Source organism: Haliaeetus leucocephalus, unplaced genomic scaffold (assembly GCF_000737465.1).
Source record: "Haliaeetus leucocephalus isolate CR32 unplaced genomic scaffold, Haliaeetus_leucocephalus-4.0 Scaffold101, whole genome shotgun sequence".
NCBI classification, from domain to species: domain Eukaryota; kingdom Metazoa; phylum Chordata; class Aves; order Accipitriformes; family Accipitridae; genus Haliaeetus; species Haliaeetus leucocephalus.
The window spans coordinates 297,195-315,851 of record NW_010972537.1 but is presented as its reverse complement, the minus strand read 5'-3'; the positions used below and the strand labels follow the sequence as shown (position 1 = coordinate 315,851).

The following is an 18,657-nucleotide window of genomic DNA, read 5'->3' as shown; positions in this document are numbered from 1 at the left end:
GGCTATTACTGTGGGCTTTACACAAGAGGTTAGAATTGAAGGAGAACATCTACTCATGATGAAATGGTCATGTCCACACCAATGGGGCTTCTGCAAAACGGGGTATGCAATTCCTTTTTGAAAAATGGGAATTGTCCTCAACAAAAAAATCCTAATCTTATGGACATCACTACTTGTCACATACACTAAAACATAACCCTGGACTTCTGTAAACAAAGCATTTCTTGATGTTAGGGTTTTTTTCAGTTAGGCAATGAGAGCAAAGTTTCACTTAAAAACCCTCAGCTTAAAATAAGCCCTAAAAAACAAACCTCAAAACACAAAGTGTATGTTGACTGCTGACACAGCAAAGTGGTCAATACCCACAGTCTTCAGATTTTTATGGCCTCTGGCCATGTGAAAAGACACACCTGCATCTGTGTAAAAATCTGAGCTTTTTGGCATTCTTCCAGACTAGGAGCAAATGCAGCCATCACATGTTCCTCTGTGCCAATCATTTGTACAATCTCTTGGTCACTCTCAACACCCATGGCCTAGGAAAAGAAGAAAAGACAGAAATAGCACAGGCTTTATGTTAACTCACTGACATTTGCTTATGCTAATTTGGTATTGTTTGTCTGCGTTACTACTAAGCAAGAGCTAGTTCTTCTCTAAGAAACTGTGCCATCTGGCACTGGCAGCACGTATTCTAGCTATGGAAGAACATTAAATGGAAATCTTGATAAGCAGCAGGAACACACACACAGTTTTTGGAGAGCCTTTTTTTCTTCACTGACAGGAGTTAAATTCTATGTTTTTTCTTAAGAAAAAAAAAAAACCACCAGGTAATAACAACCCTACCTGTGTAACAACGAAACCCAAGTCAGAATCTACAATAAATAAAGGAGGGTGAAATTTCTTAAAAGATTACACATGGTCTCTTACCACAAGCAATTTTGCAAACTCAGTAGACTGTGATGCAGCACGTCCTACTTGAGGAACGTTTACAATTTACCTCCTTTGCAGCTCTCCGCATTTACAAGATGACTTCACTACAGAATTCCACTTGAAAGCCATTCTATTATTTCACTGATCCTTGGACACCTTGTTAGACTTTATACTGCGGAAAAAGCTTAATAAACTAAGAAAGCGCTTAACAGGTTTAGAAAAATCTCTCTATCAGTAAGTGTTTCAAGGTGGCAGCCAGCAGTGAAGGCCTTTGTGGATTCCAGATGGTGCTAAAGCTCCCCCCTTCACACATTTGCCTGGAGCTCTGCCATATCAAGAAATGGAATAATCTCACTAAACCTCTTCTGGCTGAGTTATAATATGTTTCTCAGAACTTTGTGAGGAAGTTACGTTTGCATTCATATTATTCTTCAAACTGCCTGCCACAAAGACCATTGTAAATAATGGCCTATGTAGACCCTAGTACTCTGGTTCTCATTAAAAACTGGCAGAATCCCAAAAAGTCACATTTTCCTCAAAAATGCACAAATACCTTCCCTTCTTATTGCCTTCATTGGGTGTCACTTTGCTTAACACCTAGCTAACACTATCCCCTTGCAAAACTGTTGCTATAATTGTGAAGTATCCAGCCTTTTTTTTCTTCTTTTTTTCTTTCATTTCTTCTTTCTTTTTCAACAAAGAAGTGGTTGGTTGAAGTTCCTTTAACTTAAAACTCTCTCTCTTCACCTTGTGGTTTACTAGAAATTAAAAGCAGTGCAAAAGTAGCAGACACCTATAACAGTGTGAGAACATTCCCGTTTTAGCACAAAGCACAGATGACAATTCCACCATCTCGGACAGACTTGAACTCCAAATCAAGACACAAGTTACTTCACCAGACAAGAGTGTTTCATCATAGTTTGCTGCCACTAAGTAGTCACCCCTCTGATCTCAAGGCTCTTTTCAGAACCAGGATTTGCCCAAGTGATATTACTGTAGTTCAGATCTCCATTTTTCAAATATTATAATACTTTCTCACCCTTTTAAATAAGGTCACACAGTAGTTTAAAAACCTCAGCAGAGAAGTTAACAAAATCCCTCATGACCTGAGAGCCAGACCCATAAGAAACTCTACAAAACCATGAAAGCTTCACAACAGTAATTTTCCATGTGTCTAGAACTTTAAATAGCTAAGCAGCAAACCAGTTTAAGAACCACAACTGGATTCACACAATTATTGCACTAAGCCTACAGAAGAACAAAATGTTATTAAGGGAATCTTTGTGCCACTCTAGGCATGTATACCAGGAATACATTTATCTAAAGCACATCAAATGCAAGGTGATAAGATGTAACCCTATTTCTGCCCACCAGGTTAATTTTAGGATGGCAATCAGATCGTAAGAGACGCGTAAAAAGTGAACAAAACAAGTGGGGAAAAAAAAAAGTCAAGCTGCAGTTTTACTATGCTCTTTCGTCCATCAAAAAACAGAAAGCCCTGGTAAATTAAAAAGGGTTGATGATTTCTTCTAACTTGATGAATTCTCTGATCAAAAGTCTGACAACAAGATGAGAACAGGACATATCATTATGCCCATGTAGATTTTCTAGTTGAAGTTTGTAGCAGCAAACTCACTTGAGCATTCTGAATTTGTGTGTGGGAAAGGCTGGGATCTACCACCAAATATATGTTGTATTGTTAGATAAGTGCAAATTGGGGGAAATTATAAGTCATAACTATAAACCTAGGCAAATGACTGAAAAAGATGCGCTGATACAATAGCCTAAAAGTAAACCCATTTCTTCTCCTCTGTACTCTCAACAATCATGGGCAAAGCTGCACATGCAAATCCACCTACATGCAACACTAACAGGGCAAGCAACAGGCCCATGCTGATATCAGATAGATTTGTAATCTTAACACTTTCTTTTTTAGTAAATTTGGCCCTGATGTTGCACTTCTACAAAAAAAAAACAAAACCAAAGAAGTACTCTAGAATTAGCCTGTAACATCACTAGGATAGTAATAAAATACTCCTGGGTTGTTGCTTGTGTTACAGAAACATTGAGGACATGCAAAGTAGGAATGGGTCCTATGCTTAAAGTGCTCATGATCCCAGGACAAAGCCAAGGGAAAGGGAATTAACATAAAAGCATAGCAGGAGACAAGATGTCTTGTTTATTTTTGATTGGAAGGCGATGTCACAAAGGGATAATTTTAGGGGGCAGTGGAGGGGAAGGAGACATTGCAAAGGGATAACTTAACAGTAGCAGTGAAGGGATGAGGAAGGAGACAGTAGCAGGCCATTGAAGAGCATGGTTGGAAGGCTAGTAGTCAATGGACATAAGGCAGACAAGTCAAAGCGAACATTCAGACTATTCAGATCATCCTGAGTAGGAGAAAGTGGTCCAACTGGGGTAAGCCACTTCCTAGGACTGGGGAGGTTCCTGCTGCCCAAAACGTTGTGTGTGTGCATGTGCCCGTGTGTGCACACACACACGTACATATAAGAGAGTGTGCATGGGAGACTGCGAGCCCAGCTCTTCCTCCCCCAGCTCATGTCTTAATGATGATGTCTAGGCGTTTCCATGGCACTTGCCTAGAATGTAGTTCTGCAGTCCATCAGGCTAAATTACAGAATGGAGACAGGCAGATGACTGGATTAAAAAGATGTCAAGGAAGTTCAAGGTTGACATCACAGACAGAATTGGTCTGGAGCTTTCATAATTCAAAAGATACGGGCTATGAAACTGCAGCCATGGGAACCTGTAATTCTACAGATCCAGTAAGACCACCATTCAGCTGTTCCTGTAGAGCTGCCTCTTAACAGCTCCAAGACTAACATAGGTTTGTAAAAATGAAACTTGACCTGCTGTTCAAATCTTTTGCCTCAGGTCCTAGAGCAGCTCCTTATAGCTCCCACATAAACTAAAGATACTTCACCTAGCAATTAGGTTGTAAAATTCGACTTTTAAGTCCCCCTAGGTTACTTATAATTCTCTTCCTTCCCCAGCCAGTTTTGGTGCAGCGTGCAACCTTCATTTACTTCAGCTCCCAGGACTCACTCAAGTCTACCGAATCAAGATTACAAACCCAAAAGAAAAATAGCCCTTACCTTAAAACAGCTCTAACTCACTGCAATGTAGGAAGCTCCCTGCAAAAGCAGCAGCTCTACCTCACCTGTAACCCTGATGTTTTTCAGGATAGAAACACCCTGAAGTACTACACAAATATTCCACACCTCCTCTAATGCTCATTGCTACCTAAAACTGTCCAAGCCCCCCAGATAAAACGTGCATAGCTCATAGCCTGACATATTCAAAAAACCCATCCACACAGTTCACACAGCCCTATGATCTGTGCTCAACTGACACACAGCTAAAACAAAGGTCTCTTGGGGTTGCAGGTCAACTCAGGACATCCTAAATACCATTCTGGTTGCGTGTGTATATTAAGTAATGAAGCAATGTTACACAGTAAGCAGGAAGCAAATTAGTTGTGTCTGTTTCCCATTACAAGGTAGCTGACAGCCCTTTAAAAACCTCAACAAATACATACTTTGGGGGCAAAATTGTCCAATTTATATCACTGCTTCAAACCAAAACCTGCATTTACATATATATATGGGCTGCACAAATGTTTCTGTCCTTTCAAGAAGAAAGGTTAAAAGTGTTTAAGAAAAAGTGTTTAAGCTAGCACAGCAACAAAGCACTAACTCGCCCACATCTGAAGGGCAGACTCTTCAAGCCTGTCCCAGAATAGTGCCATGACCATGCCTTTTGTAGCCTATCAAATTTCAGTTATCTGTTGTCAGTGGGTTAAACTTCACAGAACTACAACTTACATGTGCTTGGCACAACTAGCTGTTAAATCACTGAATATGCCAATCACAAAGATCCTTACAGGTCTGGTTGGCAGAAAAGCAAAGCTGCAGAACAAGGTCATTCAGGCTTGCAGTTCAGAAGAGACTATGGATAAGGATGAACTGCAAGGCAGATGCCACCCTTAAGGTGACCCTACACAGTCCAGTCCCCCCACCTATCCAGATCAAGGGACCTTTAGATCCACACTATTTCCACCCCTCCCCACAGCCCATGCACCTGGGTTTCCTTCCTCACCATGAAAGAAAAAAAATTATGGGGAACACTGTATGTTCAGGTCTCACCCTAGCATGCAGCTAAGAAGTGTCCACGACTCATGCCTGAAACACAAAAGTGCTCTTAGATTCTAGTCTAGGGAGCTCTTTATGAATTTTAGGCCGCAGTTCTGTCAGAGGGTAGTGTTTGTAATACTCTCTATTGCACAGCCCTTGCTTTTGACAAAGATGTCTAAGGGATAGTAGTACACCTCCACTTCACAGTTGCGGTAGCTTTAAATCCACATTACATCATAGATCTCCAATACTTGCTTTCTTTTCTGTAAAGTTACAATTATTTTCTGTACCTGCTCTACACCTTACGTCATCTGCAGGAACACTGGGCCATTTAAAGCTATTGGGACTAGAAAGACAATCCAAAATTGCCCAACCTTCTCCCACTGACTCTCAGATAGTCCCTGACAAAACTGTCCCCTCTAGCTGGCCCATGCACTGGATAGCAGCCCTCTACCAATTACTAGTTATTTTCTTAGTCAAAACACAGAGGTCTGTCGAACTTGGTTGCAGCCTGGATGCTGGTCTGGGAGTAAATGCAGAGCAATAAATTTTTGTCATTGCTTTCTCAGTTTATTTTTTAATTGGAAATTATACAAAGAGTTGCTACAGTAGAAGTTAAGGGGGCAAAGGCAACCAAAACTTCAGACCTTAGATTGTCTGTACAGCTTAACTTTGCCCCTTGCAGATGTGTATCTATACAAGAAGCAAAACACCTACGAGTAATGAGGAAGACCCATGCTCCATGCCCACGGCTTGGGTCTCAGCAGAAAGGAATTATTCTCCTTGCTTTTCCAACAAATCTCCTATGTATACTACTGCCATGTGGGAGAGCTGAGGCTACAGGGAGATCCCTAAGTTAGGGATTTTCCAGTTGCAGGGCTATAGTGTTTGTAAGCTTGCTTCTAGTAGTTAAATACAAAAGTAATACTGCATTACAGCAATGCCCAAGAAAGAAAGATCAGAGGCCGGTGCCTGCCTAAGAATCCATTGAAAAGACTGTCTGGGTTTTTTAGTTTCCAGCTGGAGACTCATCAAAAGTGGACAGAAGATCCCTGAAGTTCACATGTCATTAAAGGAAAGGTAAAGAAAATGATCACTCATGAGTACAGTTAAGTGCCAGTCAAGAATGGAACATTCAGCATAGTTGAAGTGGGTGCAGCTAATTTGCTACTGGATTAAATCAATACAAAACTTTGAAAAGCATTACGGCCAAGAGCTTCTAACAACTGTAACCCCTTATTCAATAAATAAAGGAAAAATTATGCAATGTTATCTAGAATATAAAAGATACATATAGGCAGGGGGATAATTACAGCAAGCATTGTCAGAAAATGATCAAATAGTCAGTACAATGCTGCTTAATAAAAACCCCAACAACCACCTCCTCAGGCTTAATAACCCAGAGCAGTTACTCTTCTGTGAGCAGGTATTTATCTATACCAGCAGGGGGTGACAAAATGTAATAAAAGTCTGTAAGTGAAGGTGGAATCCAGCTGTTTGGTACTTGAGCAAATGGATTAAGAGCCACATTAACACTTTCCTGCAACAGAAAATTTGTGAACTTAATTCTGACACTTCTATGTGCATTTCTGTCCACAAATAATTTCTCAACTTCCTTTAACATTGGTCACTAAAACCAGATGATCTTCTCCAACTACTTGAAGAGATTAGGTTCATCAGAGATAACAGACATCTGTTTCTCAAGTCTAAATCCAATTATTAAACTATTTTCTAGTACCAAACCCAAAGCATTTCCTACAAGAAAACCGATTCTTACAACTCTCAATCAGCCAAAGAGCTGTGGTAACACAGAAAAGTCTGTAGTTGCCAACACAAACAGATCAGCACTGGTGGCAGAAACTGCTTGGATGCTGTGAGCAAGTGCTGCCCTCTCCTGGCAATTTATTTCCTTGACTATCTGTTCCCCAAACCTTCCGAGCTGTAAACCATTACAGTGAAGACCAAAGGGGAGCTATAGGATTTACTTCTATTGGTTGCTAGATCCAGTCAGAGGCATTTTTGTGCCCTAAGCCACCTTCCCTGTGAACAGTGCCTCCAAGAGCGCTGCCCAGTTTCCTTCTGCACATGCACTGCACCAGGCTGCAAACCTACAGGCAGCAGCGAAGCCTACAGGACTGGAAGGAGCTACCAGCTGTTGGGAGGACAGGTCCTAGCCTAAGGCACGGTCGGACAGTGCATGTCCACCCACCTTAACGGGCTGTAGCCCAATGCGTTCAATACCACACACAGATGGGCTACCAGCCTGCTTCCAGTCCTGTTGGGCACAAAGGGAGTAATCATCGTTACGCCTTCAGCTACATGCACCCTTGAGTGAATTAAAATGAAAGAGAGAAGCAGAGGGCGAAAGAAAGCAGTTCTGGCAGTTTCACAGGCAATGACAGCCAAGGCATGACACTGTCACCAGCTCAGCTGGCAGGGCAAATACTCCCCAATTCTTGCCCAGAATCAAGGGTTGATGCCTCTCACAGCCCTTTATCAGTTCCACCGGAGATTGCTTCAAAGCTATGATGCCTGTCCATATGTTCACTGCACTGAAGATACTGGTGAGTGCTCCTAAATCAGGCAGGGATTCTCAAGTATTCTGACTGAGGCCGAGCTCATTCACAGGGGAAGCAAGTGAACTGCCAAGAAATGCAACTCACTAGTAATCTTAAAGGATTTAAGAATATGTCTAAGAATTGCAAGACTTCCCCAAAGGCTATCGGTTTTGTTTATGGTTATGACTGGAAGTCATGTATAACAAGCTCCCGGCTATGTCATGTCCCCGGATCTGAAACAAAGGGTGTTGAGCTACTCAGCAGTCCACAAGTTGGAGGTGAGGAGGACCAAAACGAGAAACAAAGACCCTTAACACAAGTTTGCAACATAGGTCATAACAAAAGAAACCAAAAGCCTTCTGACTTTCTGTAGCAACAGGAGCACAGGCAGCAGTGCAGAGGGACCTTACAAAACAGTAAGGGGGTAGCAGGCATTTGTCTTGCCGCAGCAATGCTCTCCTTGCAGAAAAATGCAGCACTTTTTCTCCTTTTTGCTGTACAATAAGGATGACTTCCCTGCAGAAAAAACCTTGCATTCTCTAAGCCCTGCCAAGTCCTTCTGTACATACTAACTTCTGAGAGCTGCCGCCAATCTTCCTTCTTGAGCTATAGCACAGCTTTTTTTTTTTCCAAACCAACAGTTGTATTACCTTAAATATGATAGCAATGGGAATATCTTCTGACAGAGTGTTGTGCCTGAGGTAAAATCTTCCTTGTTTCACAACCATATTTGTTCTGCTCTTCTTCTCGTGAGTGGAACTGAAGTTAAAAAAAAATATATTATGTCCAACAGAAAGTTTGCACTGACATTCCTAGAATCTTCTGTATAAATCTTACCAAGCTTGAGCAATCTTTCAGCTGAATTAATCCCACTTTCACCTCTTTTTAAAATTACATTAAAACAGCCAGACATCACCCTGTAACTCCAAGGTAAGAGGGTATTATGACCTGTGATGGGGAAGGTCAATATTCGACTTAAGCAAGTAGAAGCCTGTACTTTTCAAAATCGTCTTTGCATGCTTTTATCATCAACTTGGATATAACCAGCAAGGTCAAACTGTGCACAGGTACTGTGGCAACAACAGTAATGAAATAACAGTACTTTGTGTTGTACGTTTAGCCTCATCTATGCTTACTGTGGAACAGTAAAGGAGCTAGGAGAGATGTGAGAGGCCTGTGGAGAATTAAAAAACAGCCCTCACACCGAACAGTGACAAGCACCGTATTATACCAGCATGCAGCTTAAAAACAAAACCAAAGGCAAACAAAATGTAAATAAAACTCCAACAAAAAGGCCAAATTTAGACTACCATGCCATTTTCAATAAATTGTGTTGTACAAAAATATTTGATTTTTGTTTCCTTCTCAATTGCCTTTAAAAACTTTTACACCAATTTGATTTAGAGTCAGACAAAAGGTTACACCCATTTTCCACTGCAGTAATGTCCATGTTACTTGCTGCAAAATGAGACCAAACACCATCAATTAGGAAGTGCACTTTGTTATGTTAAAAATTAGAACTTGCTTTTTCTAGTCTGGGATGAATCCTGAAGTGTATGAGTAACTCCCACTGATTTTTGTGGGAATACTATACTAACTGATTTTGGGACTGATGTTTTAGTGTACAAAATGACAGTAGCAAGAGAGGGGCATTGAATGTCTAGTTTTTTCCTGTTAAACTGTACTAGGAAGAAAACTATGTGACTACTTCAACTACAACAATGAACTTTTAAAGCTTTGGTTTTATCTCCTGTATGTAATTGCAGGCACTTACCTGGTAACAGAAGCGCCAACTGTGCCTTTTCTATCAGCTTCCACAATGATTCTGTTTTTGGATAACTGCTCTTGAATAAGGATGACTTTTTCTACACCTTTAACAATGAAATAGCCACCTATTCAATTGAAAAGAAAGATTTTGCATGTCAGTACCCTTGCACCTTACTCACCTCCTTCAATATGCCTTTGAATATAAATTATTAGAAAGTAAACAGAGTAAGTACACAAAGGACAAAACAGGAGAGTAAATTCTCCCTTAAAAGAGTAAAGAACAAACTCTGTGTGGAACCAATGGTAACTATGAAAATGTTCCACTGGACTAAACAGAACTTTTGCTAGGCTCACACATAGTATCTGGGCTCTAAAACTTTATTTGGGAAGTACTCGGACAGGCAGACCAAAAACTGCAAAGCTGTAAAAAAACCCAAACCTTAAGGTAACCATACTTATTAAAAGATGTTACAGAATTGTTAGTTCTACAAATTAGGTAAAAATATTGCCTGTCAGAAGAGTGTATCATAAGGACATCAAAAAAGAACTGGCCATTTCAGATGCTTCATATCAAATAAAGAGAGTAAGTCTTCTGTAACTACCAACTTGATCTCTCCAGCACTCCAGGAGAAATTTCTTTTGTATTACTTTTAAAAAATTATTTTAATGCCCTTGCTGTATCTAAGACAATACAAGGAATCTGCACGAGCCATGACAGATTCCTCTCTTAAATTGTAGCTGTCTATTAATGTTTCTCCAGCACAGCACATCATGTCACTGTATCTTGCCATCACATGCAAGCACAGCACATGTCCAGTGCATGCTTCAAAGGCCGCAGATAAAAACCAAAGAAGTTGCCTGTTATAACCCTTCATCTCCTCTCTACATTTCAAATATTATCATGTAATACTTTATTCTTGCTTTACAAAAGGCAACAAATGAGTGTGCCTGCTCTGGAGGACACCATTATACTCCAGTCTCCCCTGAACCTCTTCATTTTCATGAACAAACTCCATCTCTGTTCCCATATAACACATCACTGTACAATGCTATATACACTTCTCAACTTTTTCAAAATTTTGTTGTATTGTTTTTGTGGTTGAAAACTCCACCTTCAAATACCAACATTCCATGCTGTCAACCATTTCTTACTATTTTCAAAAGCCTGCTGATTTCTTTTGGTTACAAGCATACACTTGAGAAGTTCCCACAATGAATTCACAGTGGCAGGAAACATACCAATGGGGTATTTCTTTGCTGAAAAAGATTTAAAACTAAAAGCACAGATGGGAAAAAAGAACATGAATGCAAATGTACCTGGATCTAAAGGACATTCATTAAGTTTGGCAAATTCTGCTGGAGTTTTCCCAGTAAGAACACAATTGGAGCTACGCAGCATTATAGGCATTCTGCAAGAAAACCAGGCACACTTTTACTTTAGATTCAGATAGAAAAACATGAATAGTCAAATTCAGAACAAAAACCATGCTGAACAAACTGGAGAAAACACGTGTAAGGTAATTAGAATACATTCAAGCTATGAACAACACTTTTTTCCTTTAATCCCACCTTATTTCATTGAACATGTAGTTTGAAAAGAGAGACCTGAAAATGGACATCTACCGGCAGAGACTGAAGACTTCCTATTTAATTTTTATGCAGCTACTACAGGCATCCATGACAAGCACTGTCACCAAGGCCAATGATTACTAGTACAAAGACTCCTGGTCCCCAAAACCAGTACAGTCTGCACTGAAGAACATGCCATTGCGGATCCACTGTTACCAGTTTTAATTAGAAAAAGCTAGTTCAGATCTGATTTCCCACAGAGCAATCACACATTATGGCTGCAGACAGATACTGCCTCTAATGCATAACCTAGGTATGAAGTTTCCCCAGTAGTAGCTCTGATTTCTCTGGTGCCTTTGTACAGAAGCCTGCAGCAAGCATTTTGTGAAGCAACATGAAGTGGTGGAAAAGTATTCCAAGAAATTAAAAACAATTTCCATGCTTAGGAGTTAAAAACAGAGTTAAAGTATATTTTTTTTATATACTAACTTAAAACTTCACTACAAGAAGGGTAGCTCCTTAGGTATCTATCTTCTCTTTCCTGCCAGTATTCCACCTTTGGTAAGACGCACAGTCACACAGTAAACAATCTCTGTAAGACACCGACCTTCAAAGCCCGCAGGGTCGGTCTTTAAGAAACCTTGTCTACAAAAGACAGACATCTTTATTGCCTTTAAAACGGAATTTTGCCTTCAATAAATTCTAGAACTGCCAGGTATTTTGCCTTTTTGGTATGGCTAAGAGCTTCTTTTTCTCCCTAAGGCACACTACTTTTTCTTTAAGAAATTACATATCCTTCACAATACTAATAACCTCAAGTCATTTGACAGCCTTTAGAAAAACAAAATCAGAAAAAAATCCTCACATTTCTCCACAAAGCTCAGCCTTGGCTCTAAACCAAACCAATTTTAAAAGAGAGATTAACCTTGTACAGAAGAACTAAAGCTTGCTTTGCTGGTTTTACCATCCACCTTCCACAGATGCATCTCTACATATTATGTATGAAAGACTGAGTAATTTGGCTACAAAGAAAACATGATTATTTTCATTTTGCAATAATGCAACTTGCAGATTCAGTATTCTTTCATATATTTCCCTCTTTGGTTTTGTATCAATACAAACATAGACATCATCCATCCTTTGGAAGGAGACAGATTTCCAAAAGCTTTTGCAAAATGAAATCTTGTAACAGAACCTAACAATCCCATCCTGAAGAGCTGTTCATCAAGATTTGCATGCTCACTGTTTCTTTTAACAAGGAAGCAAGGTTAGCCCACGTTTATTTTGCAGTAAAAACTCTTCCCAACAAAGCAGCAAATAAAAACTAATACCAGAAGCTCAACGTACAGTATCTTACCTGCCAATGGGTAATGCATTGCGTATGATCCTCTGGCTACCTCGTGTATATTCAATGTCCACTGTAATCGGGGCAGAATAAGTCATGTCTCTCAAGCGGCACTAAAAGGAGAACAGTCACGTGGTTAGATGTTAGCTTACAAACTGAAGAGTCTCTCTTAAAACATCCCATGTTTGCCCTGCCTCCTGTAAGTCCTCACAAAGAAATCAAGCAAAGCGAAGCTTGACCAAGCTCTTCATGGTACCTGAACTATGTTTGACAGAGTCTCCAGTTTAAAACAAAACAAAACAAAAAAACCCAAATAAAATTCTTGTGATGTTTCAAAAGCAGCTAGTGGATCTGTGTCTTCAGATGACAGCACTGCAGAACATAACTTCTAAATTGTTCAAGTAAACAAACAGGCCTAATCAGCAGAGCTGACACAAAGACCATACTATGCCACAGGCTCCGAGAGCACTGCTCAGCTCAGGGACTTTTCTGTAAGAAGACTCTCAACAGCTGAAGAGTTGTGCTGTCATATGAAGTTTGATAGAAGGTAAACACACAAGAGTAAAAGAGACACTGTGCTACCTTATTAATAGAATGAGAAAATCTCACTGTGTGGTACCGTTTCTAAAGATGACTTACAGAAGCCTCACTACAGCATCCCCTCCTGTAAAGATTCCCAGAATTGGTTTGCAAATTCCTCAGATAGCAAGAGAAGCAGGATATACATATATAGGACATTATATAGCTCAAGGCTCAATCATTTCTAATCCAATCTTTCTGGTCTGCTCTCCTCAGCCTCACTCTATGACTCTGTTGCTAGCCCTTAAGGTATTGCATATCTTCATGCAAGACAAGGTTTACTGCGTTTGCTGAATACAACTGAGCAACTCACAGCAGGTCATTTGTGACCTCACTGAGCATTCTATACCTCTGAGCTCCAGGATTACAGGATTATCAGTATTCAGACTTGTACATTTATGGTTCTATAGTCTTTCAGTGTATTGATTATGCATTAATAAAAGGCAGTTAAGATTGTGCTGTGCATTGAAGATGCAATTGTATGGAAAAATATGCCTCAAGAATCATTGCAAACTGTATGCTCCTTCTCTCCACATTAAAAAGTAAACCACTTCCCTAGTAATAAAATACCGATGTGCACCAGCAGTTTTCAAGCTGTGACTTGTAGGAAACTAGGTCCCATTATGCTCCCAGCAATTTCATTGAATTTAAAAGTAACTGAGAATATTTCATTCTAATTACTTTAAATTCATCTGTATGAACAGTTGATGAAACTCCCATAAGGACTGCATAAGAAGGAGAGTTAGATAGCTTCATTACTATTACTTAGGGGAAAAAAGGCTTTGGGATTCTTTGTGCGTGCTTTGTCCACACAAGACACAGATATAAAATCAGAATTACATACTGTAATATTCCAGCATTTGTATTTTTGTATCGCCTTCTTTGATGTAACTTCTCCTTACATTAGACACTTAGAGATCAAAGACAGGCATAACTTGATCTTCAAGGAAACCAAGGATATAACAACTCCCAAATTTGATTGAAAATAGGTAAAATACTCAAGACCCTTATGAAAATCTGATCATTTTAGGTGTCTTTGGGAAGCCTCTAACAGAGAAATGTAATGACATACTCATAAGTATCCAATCTCCTTTGTTTTGTTTGGTATTTTTTGTTTTTTAAATTGCACCCCTAGTTTGACCTGATCAGCATCCTATTCAAGAAAATAACTGTGGCCTTCATGTACGTGTAACACACTGAAAAAAAAAAAAAAGAGGAAATGATGCACTAGCATTAAGCATCAATGAGGATATACCTGAGATGCAAGAATAGTTTATTCTAAATTAAAGGTCAATATGCTCTATGAAGCATTTATTTTGCCCTCTTCTGCTCATATACTTTAAAATTATACAGTAAGCAAGCATTTTAATACCTTCACTCTTGGATACGAGTTGTTAGTTACAAACAATTTTTTGCATGCAATTTCATTCATACATAGAAAATACTTCCCACTGCATTTTGTGCACATTTGTACCTAGTGATTCAACATTAGCTACACATTTGTGAGATCCATGAACTGTCCTGTATTACATCTAATTGCACTGTTGATGGCTGAGTTACTGGCCTTACTTAAAATCTTTCCATCGAGTTAAATGAGATTTGAGTCAGGTCACTGGAGACAGAAAACGTGGCTATGCACAAGAGGCAGCCACTAGATGGCTTTTTAAACAGAATTTCTCCAAAGCACTGAATGTGTTTTGTGACAGAATCTAAAGTGTGCCACGTACACTACATGAACACCCCCCCCCCCCCACAATCCAACTTCCAAGTATCAAGTCTATATAGCAAGGAAAAAAGTGTCTGATAGATGAACTGATTTATTAGGTTGACAACAGGCTATATGTAGGTAAATGGGGGAAAAAAGTTGCAAGTTTCAAGCTCAGTTCCCATTCTGAGGCCAAAAAGAGGTTGTCATTACTTCTGTTGCAGCGGTATAAATCTCAAAGCATAGCAGCAGGAGAGGAATACTTCGTTCCTGACCAATCTCTGAAGGGAAGTGAATGGCTTTAGATACCTGGAAGCAATCCTGCAAGGTCCAAACCTTACCTTAGTTTATTGCTTTCTTATATGTACAGAATCTACCCTATACCCTGCCAAAAGCAACAGACTCTGATGTCAGTCACAGCAGCATTTGTTCTCCGACATGCATCTTTATTCCAGAATTACACAATCCATTTGTTAACCTACATGGTTACAGCAGTGCAAAGAAGTTAAACATGTTCCCCATAAGGTTAACGCTCTTTTGCAGTTTCTTATTATTTTATCAACTTCCATCCATTTCTGCTCACAGTTTTCATGTTTGCTCTATGACTCAGACTTAAAAACTGTGAGCAAAAAATGAGAGATGCATTCCCAAAGAAGACTGGAAGGGAAAGGGAGACTGAAGTGACCTATGGTGCAGACAGTAGCTGGACTAATATTAAAAAGAAGTTAATAAAAACATCAAAGAACACTACATTGTAGTGTGAGGACTTCAGCTCTGTCACAAGCAGAGCAACAAGATTAAGCAAGAGAAGTACTTTTCACTACTTTCATGGAAACCCACTCAAATACAGCTACCATGAAACACTGAATACAGCCATTCGCACATCAGAAAAAAGTAAAAGAAAAAAATGTCATATTTATTACATCATGTTTAAATCTCTGAGACTTCTTTATACAGTGATGGTCAAATGCATTGCATCACCTAATGCAGCAGGCACGTACTCAAAATAAAGTTACATGCAGCTACTACCCAAGATGTTCCCAAGATCAGACAGATGCAAACGTTAATACCTCATGAGGCGATACAGGTCGTGTCACATTGAAGCTTTCTTCCACATCTGGAGTACCCACATAGATATTGAGGTACCTGTAAAACAAACAGTTCCAAAATGAGTAATGAGCCAAATATTTTTCAGGTGACCTGAAGGAAGCAGAATTCTACGTATACTGAAAAATGAAGTTACTTTGATGAACTTAAGTTGATTAATAGTGAGCAATGATTCTTCCCAAAGTAACTCAGTATATTTGAGCTGTGTTCTAGTTATTTAAAATTTAAACTGTGCATGCAATAAACCCCAAGTTACCTTTGCAAATAGACAAAAAGAAATTCCCATTTTCATCTGAGATTACTAAATTACAGAAAAATGGTAACATAAGCTATTGTTAACAGCTGGCTATTAAGTCTGCTTCACATGATTATTCTTTAAATCTTCCCATCTTTCAATGCTCCAAATAAGAGATAAGTCATGGAAAATACTCTCTTGATTTATACCTACACAGCCATTGGCTATTTTATAGCCAATAACAAACCCATGAGATAGTACACATGCTACTACTGATATAGAAATCATTTCATGCTTACTTCAAGTACCACATTGGGTCAGCATCACTTGTAACTTTTTCATTGGCCTTCATGATTTTCTTTATCTGGAGGGAAAAAAAAAATAAAAATAGAATCATGTGCCTTTTCTGAGTACTAAGAGCCACTCTCTTCCCACCAAGAAAGCATACCTCTACATTGATGAAATAGTTGAATGAGTCTATGTGCTGCTTCACAAGTCCTTTCACCTGGAAAATACATGCATGCAGCAAATAAAATTAGGTTCAATAACATTAATCACACAAGGCAGAAATTAAGATACAAGCATTTATAAGTGCTTTTGGTTCTGTGCTAAATTCTTTCAGTTGGCAAACTTCCGAGAACTGCCTGGATGATTGGTCAGGTTCTACACTGTACATTTCCAGGTTTACACCACAGCTATCATTGTTCTCTGAGTCAGAAAAGTAATTCAGTAACTGTACAAAGTAAACACCCAATAGACTTTGAAATTCATATAAACAAACAAGGGCCATTGCAAGTCAAAATATTTTATCAGTTTGCCATTATTTTGAAATAATTTTAATCATTTATAGTATAATTAACTACATGTGCTACTTGAGAAAGAAGTTGTTTGCACCCTAACAAGAGCAGCTGGCATAAAGAAGAATGAGAGGGAGGGCTAATGAGACAGGGGAGACAGAACAGAAGTGGGATGTGAAAGAGAGAAGTCAATAAGCAAGGAAACAGTCACAGGAGGGCAGGACACTCATAAGAAATCTGAGTTTGATTTGTAGGCAGGAAGAGAGAGAACATGCCTGGGGTAATATCACACAGAATAAACAGTACCCCGTTCCCCCAGGTAATGAATTGATATGGTACATTTTAAGGATTTGAGTTTAAGGTGTCCAAAGCAATCAAAAGAAGGGAGATTATACTAAGTAAAATGATCTGGGATTACAGAAAAAAAGAAAGATTATGGCTTGAAGAAATACTAAAAGAAGCATTCATTTTCTTAATAGATTGGTGTTTGCAGAAATAAAAGGTGTAACTACCCTAACTACAGTGCAAAATCCAGCCTTGAAAAGGAAGGAGTGCTAGCTGATATCGAGACACATGCTTACATGCTCACAGAGGGCTTTAAGCTTTGAAACATCCTGTAACAACTAACACGTTACAAGACTTAAAACTTCATACAGAAAACATGCATTTATATAGTTTACATGATAGGCAACAGTTCATTCTGCAATTATTAGAAAGAAATGGGAAGCTTAGAATGACAAATCCAGCTGTTTAGTGAAGCCTCCATGGGTTAAGACAAAGGAGGAATGACTCCAGAGAAAAATTCTTTAGATAAGAGTTTCCCTAATTTACAAAAACATTGCATGTCATATGATATAGGCAAGAAAATATTATGGATTTATTAATGTCTAGAAATCAGGCTGGTAGTTCTTTCCATTTTTTATGAGGCAATATCTACAGCTTTATTGAAAGAAAACTCCACCATAGAAACTGTAATGCACAACATCAGCTTTGTATAACTGTATCACTGTTGGCATAAATAAACTAACATGCAACAGAAAGGCCAGACCACCATCAGCAGCCCTAGAGTAAAGGGTTCACCAGCTGGAAATAATGCGGGATGGATACACTTGGCATAAAGCACACAGTAAATTGCACCGCACAATCAGCACCCCTCCCTTTTTCACAGTGTCAAGAATTCAGACAATATCACTAGCTCAAGCTCATGATGGAAATTCATGTGGTTGCTAGGAGAGACACAGAAACAGGATTCATTAGGGCCCTGAAGCATCTTCACAGTCCTCAACCAAAGTGAACATGTACACAATCTGTAACTGACTTCTGAACTTTGTTTTCCTGCTAGGATCAAACACTCAAGGATGCAACGAAGAGAGGAGTGCACATATTGAAAGTGGGAAGGAAAGGAATTAACAAAGTGAGGCAGAAAAGAACCTTGCTGAAGTGGGCAACATTTCTGAAGCCTGACGACGGGTGCAAAGGTGGCTGCAATTCCCTGAAGGTACCTATGTACATCACAAACTTTACCTGTCGCCTTTATGATACAAATTTCATTACTGCCTTTCTCCTTCCTCAGTTCCAACTAGTCCTGTTATTACATCCAATGGCATTTTATATAGAACTGTGCCTTCAACTAATACAAGATTATATGAGTAGCACTGAAATTAAGACACTAGTAATCTTTGAGTTCAGTCAAGATCTGACTTCACGAGGGAAGCTATACATATATTTAAGCCTTTGCAGAACTCAGATCTGTGGTTATATGCTTCCTATGACAAAGACAACTACAAACCTAACACCACCGTCTTATATAAAGACAATGAATATGGTCTCTGAGTGCCACTACAACAGTAAAATAATCTAGAAACATTACATATATACTTTGTTCCTTGAGAACAGCCATACAAAAATGCCGAC

The 18,657-nt window shown here is 39.2% G+C and overlaps 1 protein-coding gene across 4 annotated transcripts in view; it reads right to left on the bottom strand.

Moving 5' to 3' along the window:
* POLR3B (polymerase (RNA) III (DNA directed) polypeptide B) overlaps nt 1-18,657 on the bottom strand; it is an 81,322-nt gene that overhangs the window by 60,967 nt on the left and 1,698 nt on the right. For all 4 annotated transcript variants that reach the window (XR_775493.1, XR_775494.1, XR_775495.1 and 1 more), the window contains exons 3-10: nt 16,395-16,451; nt 16,246-16,310; nt 15,675-15,750; nt 12,333-12,433; nt 10,724-10,815; nt 9,414-9,531; nt 8,290-8,398; nt 411-533 (exon numbers count right to left, since the gene is read on the bottom strand). Coding sequence is in view for 1 of the 4 variants with exons in the window: in XM_010585351.1 (XP_010583653.1) it covers nt 411-533; nt 8,290-8,398; nt 9,414-9,531; nt 10,724-10,815; nt 12,333-12,433; nt 15,675-15,750; nt 16,246-16,310; nt 16,395-16,451 (741 nt within the window). In the remaining 3 variants the exon portion in view is untranslated. The remainder of the gene's footprint in view (nt 1-410; nt 534-8,289; nt 8,399-9,413; nt 9,532-10,723; nt 10,816-12,332; nt 12,434-15,674; nt 15,751-16,245; nt 16,311-16,394; nt 16,452-18,657) is intronic.